Genomic DNA, 11,175 nt, shown 5'->3' on the forward strand with positions numbered 1-11,175 from the left:
TTGTTTCTATTATTTACATTCCACCTTTCAGGATACAAATCCTTCCACAATAAACAATATTAGCATATTAAAAAGTCATCAGCATCCTTCCCATAGTATAGTTTCTGGTATAAAGGCCCTGTGAGAAAGGCCCTGTAGTCTTCACCTGCTCCCCTCTCTCCTGGAATCCTTCCTATTTAACCATTTAAGGTAGATAGACCAGTGAGGGTAGAAAGTTCAGCTGGAGCAGGCTCTATGAAGGACTTTGCCTGCACCCCTCATTCTTGAAATCCTTTCCAAAGGCAGAGTTGATGGTAGACGGAACTGTGGAGGGTCCAGCTGGAGTAGGGTCCAGGTTTCCTTTGCCTGCATCCCTCTGTCTCAGTTTATGACAAAGGGTTTGTTGCAAATATTAGCCACTATGCCTGAGACCTTCTGAATCAGTCTCTGTTTAAAGCAGTGTTTCGGTTTATTTTGAAGCAATAGTTTACACTCATTTTGTTTCTTCCCTTCCCTCTGTGTTTTTTGCTGCAGTTCCTGCTAAGATCCACTTGCCTAAAAATCTTGAAGGCATGGGAGCCGTTCACGCTCTCCGTGGTGAAGTCATCAGCATCAAAATCCCATTCAGTGGCAAGCCTGATCCAGTGATCACATGGCAGAAAGGGCAAGATCTTATCGATACCAATGGACACTACCAAGTTATCGTGACACGGTCATTCACATCTCTTGTTTTCCCTAACGGTGTGGACAGGAAAGATGCAGGCTTCTACATTGTCTGTGCTAAAAACAGATTTGGCATTGATCAGAAAACAGTTGAATTAGATGTCGCTGATGTTCCTGATCCCCCAAGAGGACTGAAAGCAAGCGAGATTTCAAGGGACTCGGTCAACCTGACATGGAATGCTCCAGCAAATGATGGCGGAAGCCGAGTCACACACTATACTGTTGAGAAACGCGCTACCACAGCTGAGAGATGGATTCGTGTTGGCCAGGCTCGTGACACTCGATACACTGTGATAAACCTATTTGGCAAGACAAGCTATGTATTCCGCGTTATAGCAGAGAATAAATTTGGACAAAGCCAGCCTTCTGAACCTACAGATTCTGTAATAACAAAGGAAGATAAGACCAGAACAGTCAATTATGATGAAGAAGTTGATGAGGCCAGAGAAGTCACTACAGCAAAAGCAGCTCACTCTAATACAAAAGAACTCTATGACAGATATATGATTGCTGAAGAACTTGGGCGGGGACAATTTGGAATTGCCCACAGGTGTGTTGAGATAGTTTCAAAGAAGACTTACCTGGCCAAGTTTGTCAAAGTAAAAGGTGCTGATCAAGTGCTCGTAAAGAAAGAAATTTCCATCCTCAACATTGCTAGGCATAGAAATATCCTACAGCTTCATGAATCATTTGAAAGCCTAGAAGAACTTATCATGATCTCTGAGTTCATATCTGGAGTTGACATCTTTGAAAGACTTAATACTCCTGCATTTGAACTTAACGAAAGAGAAATTATAAGCTATGTACGTCAAGTATGTGAAGCACTTGAATTCCTGCACAGTCATAGCATTGGGCACTTTGATATCAGGCCAGAGAACATCATCTATTTCACAAGAAGAAGCTCTATAGTTAAAATCATTGAATTTGGTCAGGCAAGGCAGCTGAAACCTGGTGATAATTTCAGACTCCAGTTTACTTCCCCTGAATATTATGCGCCTGAAGTCCATCAGCATGATATGGTCAACACAGCCACGGATATGTGGTCACTTGGAACCCTAGTGTATGTACTTCTAAGCGGCCTGAATCCTTTCATTGCTGAAACAAACCAACAAACAATTGAAAACATCATAAGTGCTGAATACAATTTTGATGAAGAAGCCTTCAAAGATATCAGTATTGAGGCCTTGGACTTTGTTGACCGCCTGCTAGTAAAAGAAAGGAGAGCTCGCATGACTGCTACTGAAGCCCTTGAACATGCTTGGCTGAAGCAAAGGACAGAGAAAACAAGCACCAAAGTTATCAAAACACTGAGACACAGACGTTATTATCAAACACTGGTGAAGAAGGAATGGAACACAGTTGTGTCAGCGGCCCGTGTTGCATGGGGTGGTGCAGTCAGATCTCAGAAGGCCGTTACAGTTGCTAAAGTTAAAGTGGCATCAATTGACATTGGACCCATTACTGGGCAGATAATGCATGCTGTTGGAGAAGAAGGTGGGCATGCCAAGTATGTCTGCAAGATTGAAAACTATGATTCATCCACAGAAGTAACCTGGTACTTTGGAGTCAGACAATTGGAGAACAGTGAAAAACATGAGATCAGCTACCATGAAGGAGTGGCCACAATGTATGTCAAAGACATTGCTAAATCAGATGACGGTACCTACAGGTGCAAAGTTACAAATGACTATGGTGAAGACAGTTCCTACGCAGAACTATTTGTTAAAGGTGTGAGAGAAGTTTCTGACTTTTACAGACGCAGAACTGTCAGGAGAGTGAAGCGCCGAGTAGATACCTTGAGACTTTTGGAGAAGCCACCAGAATTTACGCTGCCTTTATACAACCGTACTGCCTACGTTGGTGAAAATGTCAGGTTTGGAGTAACAATAACAGTTCACCCGGAACCTCGTGTAACGTGGTTCAGATCAGGCCAGAAGATCAAGCCAGGAGATGATGACAGGAAGTATACCTTTGAAACTGATAAGGGTCTTTATCAGCTTCTCATCCATAATGTCAATGAAGATGATGATGCTGAATATACTGTGCTGGCTCGCAACAAATACGGCGAGGACAGCTGCAAAGCTAAGTTAACCGTTGTTCAGCATGCTCCTCCAGAGGCTACCACGATGAGACCCATGTTCAAAAGACTACTGGCAAATGCAGAATGCCAAGAAGGCCAGAGTATCTGCTTTGAGATAAGAGTATCTGGATTACCAAAACCAGCACTAAAATGGGAAAAGGATGGACAGCCCTTATCAGCTAGTCCAAATATTGAAATTGTACATGAAGGGTTGGATTACTATGCTTTGCATATCAGGGATACTTTACCAGAAGACAGTGGTTATTACAGAGTTACTGCGACAAACAGTGCTGGATCAACAAGTTGCCAGGCTTACTTGAAGGTAGAGCGCTCAAAATATATCAAGCGTCAATACAAGAGTGAAGAAGAGCGGCAAAAGCATGTACAGAAGAGCATTGACAAGACAGTGAGAATGGCAGAAATCCTTTCTAGAACAGAATCTGTCCCACTGACAGATGTAGCACAGGAAGCTCTCAGACAAGCTGCTATCCTGTATAAACCAGCTGTAAGCACCAAGACTGTCAAAGGTGAATTTGAACTTAAAAAGGAAGAAATTAAAGAAGAAAAGAGACTTCGGATGCCTTATGAGATCCCAGAGCCTCGCAGACATGCAGCCGCTACTCTGGAAGAAGATCAGAACATCAAACTGTTTGTGCCTATGTCAGACATGAAGTGGTACAAGAAGCTGAGAGACCAATATGAAATGCCAGGGAAACTTGATAGAATTGTTCAGAAGCGACCAAAGCGCATTCGCCTTTCCAGATGGGAACAGTTCTATGTGATGCCACTGCCACGCATTACTGATCAGTATAAACCTAAGTGGCGCATACCCAAATTGTCACAAGATGATCTCGAGACCGTCAGGCCAGCACGCCGGCGTACACCATCTCCTGATTATGAATTTTATTACCGACCAAGAAGACGCTCACTTAGTGACCTGTCAGATGAAGAACTGCTGCTACCAGTTGATGATTATTTAGCCATGAAGAGAACTGAAGAAGAAAGACTGCGACTTGAAGAAGAACTGGAGCTGGGCTTTTCTGCATCACCTCCAAGCAGAAGCCCTCCACGCTTTGAACTGTCTTCTCTCCATTACACGGCAGCAGATGCTCATATTGCCACAGAGGAATCTAGGCAAAGAGAGCTGAGGTATGGCACTTATCACATACCCTCTAAAGAGGATACCGCGGCATCTTATGCACAGCTCCGGCAACGCCATGACAGAGCAATTTATAGACCACCAAAACAAAAACAGAGAATAATGTCCGAGAAAGAGGATGAAGAGCTGCTGCGACCAGTAAAAACAACCCGCCGGCTTGCTGAATACAAGAGTGAGCTTGAGTATATGTCACAAGAAGAAAAGAGCCGACTGAGAAGAAGGAGAGAGAGAGAAATAACTGAGGTCAGATCAGAAGAGGAAGAGGAAGAAATAGAAATGGTGAGGCACGTTCACCGGGAATTTTCTCCTCCCTCAAGATTACTAGGAAGAAGGCGCTCTCTTTCTCCAACTTACATTGAATTAATGCGTCCTGTGTCTGAATTAATTCGACCCCGATCACACCCTGTGGAAGAAACAGAGAGAAGATCTCCCACACCAGAGAGAACACGGCCACGCTCACCAAGCCCAGTGTCTAGCGAGAGATCTCTCTCACGATTTGAAAGGACAGCAAGATTTGATATATTTTCCAGGTATGAATCCATGAAAGCTGCTTTGAAAACCCAAAAAACAATGGAACGGAAATATGAAGTTCTGACTCAAGAACCTTTCACTCTGGATCATGCCCCACGCATAACTCTGAGAATGCGCTCACATCGTGTACCGTGTAACACCAACACCAGATTCATTTTGAATGTCCAGTCCAAACCAACTGCTGAAGTGAAATGGTATCACAATGGTGTTGAAATTCAGGAAAGCCATAAGATTCATTTCACTAATACTAGTGGCGTATTAACCTTGGAGATTCTTGATTGCCATATTGATGATAGTGGTACATACCGTGCTGTGTGCACAAATTATAAAGGAGAATGTTCTGACTATGCAACATTAGATGTTACAGGAGGAGACTACACTACATATACCTCCCAGCGAAGAGATGAGGAAGTACCAAGATCTATTGTACCAGACTTGACAAGGACTGCAGCATATGCAATCTCCTCATTTAAGAAAGTCTCTGAAACAGAAGCAAGTTCTTCAATAAGAGCAAGCAAATCAGAACTGACAGAAACCAGAGAATCGCTATCATCGTACGAGCACCATGCTTCTGCTGAAATGAGAGTCAGTGCTTCAGAGGAAAAATCATTGGAAGAAAGAGCTGTTCATCGGAAGTTTAAAACCACTCTGCCTGCAACAATATTAACAAAGCCACGGTCAATCACTGTCTCTGAAGGGGAGACTGCAAGATTTTCTTGTGACATTGATGGTGAACCAACACCAACTGTAACATGGATCCGTGCAAGTCAAGCTATTGTTTCTTCTGGACGCTTCCAAGTAACACGTACGCAGTATAAATCTACCTTTGAAATTTCATCTGTCCAGACCTCAGATGAAGGAAGTTACACTGTTGTGGTAGAAAATTCTGAAGGAAGACAGGAAGCCCACTTTAGTTTGACTGTACAAAGGAAAAGGGTCCCAGAAAAAGCAATTACATCACCTCCAAGGGTCAAATCTCCTGAGCCTCATGTGAAGTCCCCAGACAGAGTAAAATCTCCCAAGCGAGTAAAATCCCCTGAACCATCTCCTGCACACTCTAAAGCCAAGTCAACACCTGCAGGTAAAACAACGCCATCAGAGAAAGCAGACTTGCCTGTTGCTGTTCCCCCTAAAATAAAACAACAGCTGAAAGTGGAAGCTTCTGGGGACAAAGCAAAATTCTTCTGTTCAGTTGAAAGCAGTGTTTTGAGTGTCCGAGAAGTAGCCTGGTACAAAGATGGCAAGAAACTAAAAGAGGACGATCATTTCAAATTTCATTATGCAGCTGATGGAACATATGAACTTAAAATCCATAACCTCAAGGAATCTGATCAAGGTGAATATACATGTGAGATTGTTGGGGAAGGTGGCGCCTCCAAAACCAACTTTCAGTTTGTTGGCCAAGCTTTTAAAAGTATTCATTCTCAGGTGTCAAGCTTAAGCAAAACTCAAAAATCAGTTCAGAAAGAGTCTGAAATACATGAAGTATCTGCCCAGAAAAAATCTGCAATGACTTCTCAAGAAAAGACAGTGGTTGAAGAAGAATATGTTAAAAAGTCTCTTGTGTCTGATGAAGCTAAAACATCTTACACAGAAGTTAAATCTACTACCACTAAAATGACTGTGTCTGAAGGTCAAAAATCTACCCTTAAAGCCAGTATTGCTGGTGCTTCTAATGTAAAATGGTTACTGAATGGAATAGAGCTAACTAACTCTGAAGATTATAGATATGGTGTATCAGGAAGTGATCATACTCTAACTATCCAAAAAGTGACCCAGAAAGATGAAGGAATACTTACCTGTGAAGGAAAGACTGAACAGGGTATCATCAAATGTCACTTTGAAATGAGTCTTTCAAAAGATCAATCAAATGCCCCAGCCTTTATCATACAACCGAAATCTCAAAACATCAACGAAGGACAAGATGTGTTGCTTACCTGTGAAGTTTCTGGAGATCCTTCCCCTGAAATCCACTGGTTTAAAGATAACCAGCCAGTAAGTAATTACTTATGTCAGCCTTGAAATTAAATGATCCATTCTCAACCCTGAGTATAATTTGATCTTAACAAAGTATCTCTTTCATCATCAGATTGCTCTCTCATCCAACATCCGAGTAAATCGCTCCAAGAATGTTTATTCTCTTGCAATCCAAAATGCTTTAGTGAGTGATAGTGGAAAATACACAGTCAAAGCGAAAAACTTCCATGGGCAGTGTTCTGCAACAGCATCTCTGACCGTCCTTCGTAAGTTTTTTAAAGTCTTGTCTTAATATGAGTAGGGCTTCTATGATATGGCAAAAGCAGTTGATTGTTTTGATTCTTTAACGAGCTGTTAGTTTCATTACTGAACCTAAAATATACAATATACATTATAATTACAAAATACTGAATTTAAAATATATGTACTTATATGTTTCTCACCCGCTCAGTGTTACCAGAAGGCTTTGAACATCTTGCTATTAACCCGTTGGTTCTAGTGATCACTGTTTAATAAGCTATCAGAATAATTAATGCCCAAAGGGTTAGTTCTCTGAATTTTTTTCTTACGTTTCATTAAACTTCTCAGATACAAACTTGCTGCATTTTAAAATCATCTGGATACCAGGAGCCAACGGGTTTCTCTATGTTTTGCTGTTGATGTATGTATGTGCTTGTGTTTAAGGAAAACGGCAGTGTTTTTTTTTATGGTGGTGTAGTAGTTTTAATGGCAGAATACCTGCCGAGTAAAATAAGAAGGGGAAACAAAGCACCATCCAAAGGGGCTGTATCTTTTTTTTAAAAAAAAGAAGTAGTAGTAGTAGTTTCAACAGGATTACATGTTGCTTCTCAACAGCATGCATATTAATTTGAAATTATTATTATTATTATTATTATTATTATTATTATTATTACTCCATGATTAGGAACATTATTACAATGAAATTCTGTTTTCCTTAAACAGCAAGCCAGTCTCTTTCTCCATCCATAAAGTATATATATTTAAGTCACATGGCTTACCAGTCAACGTGATGTCATTGGTTTTTCCGTTCTATGTTTGCTATTGTCCACAGCTCTAATTGAAGAACCTCCAAAAGAGGTAGTGTTGAGAACAAGTGGTGATGCAAGCATGCAGGAAAGTTTCTCTTCGCAGTCATTTCAAATGTCCGCTTCTAAACAAGAAGCTTCGTTCAGCAGTAGCAGCAGTAGCAGCATGAGTGAGATGAAATTTGCAAGCATGTCTGCCAAAAGCATGTCCTCCATGCAAGAATCCTTTGTAGAGATGAGTTCCAGCAGTATAATGGGGAAATCTAGTCTGACCCAACTGGAGAGTTCTTCTAGTAGAATGATTAAATCTGGTATGAGAGGTGAGCAATACTATTATACGTAGCGTTAGAAAAACACCACAATATCCTAGATATGTAGAATTAGTCATTATAGTAGAACTTCAGTTTCCGCTAAGAACTAACTTGATTTCCCCCCCTCCCATTTTGCAAAGGAATACCACCCAAAATTGAAGCTCTTCCAAACGATATCTCCATTGAGGAAGGAAAGGTTCTCACCATATCCTGTGCCTTCACTGGTGAACCTACTCCTGACATAACATGGTCCTGCAAAGGGAAAAGCATTTCTAGTCAAGGTGGTAGATTCCACGTTGAAACCAGTGAAGACTTAACCACTCTTATCATCATGGATGTTCAAAAGGACGACGGGGGACTTTATACACTGAATTTAGGAAATGATTTTGGCACTGACTCTGCCACTGTGAATATTAACATTCGATCAATTTAAAAGCTTGATCTTTTTTTATTTTTTGGCACTTGACTTTTGGCAAGTGATTCATATGGACTGAAATAATTGATCTGTAAATATATATAAAAAAAATATTTTTGTACCTACCTGAACCAGACAAAGTCCAAGGATAGACACTATGACTTATAGTCATTATTATTTGACTTTAAAACAATTTTTCATTTGACATGTACATACTGTATATAGCCGCAGATAACGGTTATGGAGCTTTGTACCATTTATTTTATGACATTTTAAAATGTAACTTTTTGGAACAAACCGTTGGTAGGAGAAAGTTTCTTAGGGAACGAATACCCTGCTCAACATTTAACTAATTTTTGTGCCTCAACAAAATGTTGATGTCTAAGAATGCCTCAACAGGTCGAGAGGCTCCCTGTTGATGACTTATTTTACCGACACCTAAGAGATGATGCTGTGCACGGTTTCATTATACGTGCACGAATTTATTTTGAATCAGAGACATAAGGCATTGGTGAGGTTTGCAAATACCCTCCTGTAAGCCACACTTTAATATCTTATGTTACATCTGATCAACGTCAAAACTATATTTTGTTCATGACTGACTCGCAATACCTTGAACAAAGTGCAAGCGGCCAGCATTTTGTTCAGCACCTATCGTATTGTTTCTGACACGCCGACTACCCAAATAGCTTTCCAGTAAAGTAACATCACCTGGCCATCCCGTTAAAAAAAAAGCCATTTGGGTACTCGAGTGCAGAAACAGTACCAACTCTTGGAGGTTCCTAGGATGCAGTGATTGTGTGGTAGCAATTAGGATTTTGGCTAGATACTGTCAACTGCAGGCAACTAAGACTTGAACCACAGTTTAAGAAAAGCTAAAACTGTTGTTATAACATCACATCTTGCCCTGAACTTAGAAAAAAAATGAATTAGTTTTATTTTATGTAGTAGTAAGTTGTTCGGTTAGCTGTTTTGTTGAACCTCCTCGAGATAGTATTGTTCATTTGAAATAAAGCATGCTACCTGCACCTCATCAAGAGTATGTTTCTGGTCCTTGTATGCGCTTTCTTTATTTTTGGATGTCTGCATTTACCACATTCAGCCGCTGTCCATCTTAAGGCAGATTTCTCCCTGCTTATATTCACTCTTCGCTACATCCAGCGAAAACTACATCTCCTGAGATGCGCAGTATCCATTATTGGAATACATTTGGGACAATTCCTAATTTATAATGACAAGAGAACAGGTCACATAGGTAGCACATTAGCAATAAAAGAAGAAAAAGAAAGGGCTCGGCTTCACTAGAGGGATAAGGCCTCAAAGTCAATAGGCTGAGGTAAAAATGGTCATAAAAGTGGAAGGCATTGCCCAGGGGGGGAAGTGTGGTTTACAAGCGAAATATTATAACCTAAAATGACTTCATTAATTTGTACCTTTAAAAAAACAACTCATTAGGAGGCCCAGAAACCAAACGCCTAGGCCTGTCAGCACTTCTTGCCTTCTTCAGTCCCAGCCATGCACCAATGGAGGTGTTATGGTGTACTGAAGAGAGAATTAAATGCAGTAGTGTATAAATGCTATGTGAAGTATAGATAATAATCCTCACAGGTGTGGATGTTCAGTTGTATTGTAGTGTTAATTCCTGAAGTACAATGAAATGGCAGGGCTGGGAAGGGAGAGGTAGCAAGAGAGTGGGGTCCCCTTTTGTCAGCTTCTACCCACAAGCTTCAGGCTTCTATTTTCCTCAAATTCACCCCTCAGCTGATGGCTCAGCTGCTTAAACTCCCCTGGCAATAACTGTGAGTCGTTATGCAATGATGCCACCACTTAAAGCTATGCAAAAGAAAAAGATCCACAACAGCAAAATGCAGGAACGCAAATGAACAAACCACTCCCACTCCCACTTGGACCTTTCCTAGGAAGAGAACGGCTATTTTTACTCACTTGAATTACCAGATTATCTACAAAGAAGTCCCCCGTACCAAGTCTCATCCTTTATCTTCCAGTCTACTTTTTTACTACATTTCCAAGTACTACTGATCCATAAATCTGCCACCTACATAAAGATGGATGGGCGATGCTTTCAAAGGGTCCTTGGCAGGGAGGGCCACCAGAAGCCAGAGATTTGGGTGTCCATTTGGCTTTCAGGTGCCCCAGCAAATTTGAAAACTTAGGAACACAGGAAGCTGTCTTATAGCAGAGCAGAATATTTGTCCATGTGGCCTAGTAGCACCAACTGGCAGCAACTCTAACCCTAACCCTAACCCATTTCCCCATTCCTTTTAGCCTGCCATACCCTTTCAGCTAGGGACGCGGGTGGCACTGTGGTCTAAACCACAGAGCCTAGGGCTTGCCGATCGGAAGGTTGGCAGTTTGAATCCCCGCGACGGGGTGAGCTCCTGTTGTTCGGTCCCTGCTCCTGCCAGCCTAGCAGTTCGAAAGCACCTCAAAGTGCAAGTAGATAAATAGGTACCCCTCCGGCGGGAAGGTAAACGGCGTTTCCGTGCGCTGCTCTGGTTCGTCAGAAGCGGCTTAGTCATGCTGGCCACATGACCCGGAAGCTGTACGCCGGCTCCCTCGGCCAATAAAGCGAGATGAGCACCGCAACCCCAGAGTCATCCGCGACTGGAGTTAATGGTCGGAGGTCCCTTTACCTTTACTCTTTCAGCTACTTGAACTTTGGAAATACGGTACTTTGGATCTCAGCTGGTGTTGACTGTCTATTGGGGTTTTGAGATGGATGTGGAATAAGTGGGTGGTGTGCCACTAGGATTTAATAACTCACTGGTGCAGAGGTAATGTGTCCAATAGGTCCAAGACTCCTTCCCCATGAGTCAGAGTCTATGGGCAATATGAGAGGGATAGGGCACCATTTCATATTTTGATTCAGCTGCAAAATTGTCCTGATTCCAAATTTGAATATGGTGTCATTATTAGCACAGGCATTAGCCGGG

The 11,175-nt window shown here is 41.7% G+C and overlaps 1 protein-coding gene across 1 annotated transcript in view; it reads left to right on the forward strand.

Annotated features, from left to right (window-relative positions):
- Positions 1 to 9,254, forward strand: part of TTN (titin) — a 292,385-nt gene extending 283,131 nt beyond the window's left edge. The window contains exons 270-273 of the mRNA XM_053410245.1: positions 514 to 6,467; positions 6,562 to 6,715; positions 7,522 to 7,815; positions 7,947 to 9,254. Coding sequence (XP_053266220.1) covers positions 514 to 6,467; positions 6,562 to 6,715; positions 7,522 to 7,815; positions 7,947 to 8,239 — 6,695 coding nt within the window. The 3' untranslated portion in view covers positions 8,240 to 9,254. The remainder of the gene's footprint in view (positions 1 to 513; positions 6,468 to 6,561; positions 6,716 to 7,521; positions 7,816 to 7,946) is intronic.
- The last annotated feature ends 1,921 nt before the right edge of the window (positions 9,255 to 11,175 follow it).

Source organism: Podarcis raffonei, chromosome 1 (assembly GCF_027172205.1).
Source record: "Podarcis raffonei isolate rPodRaf1 chromosome 1, rPodRaf1.pri, whole genome shotgun sequence".
Classification (NCBI taxonomy): Eukaryota; Metazoa; Chordata; class Lepidosauria; order Squamata; family Lacertidae; genus Podarcis; species Podarcis raffonei.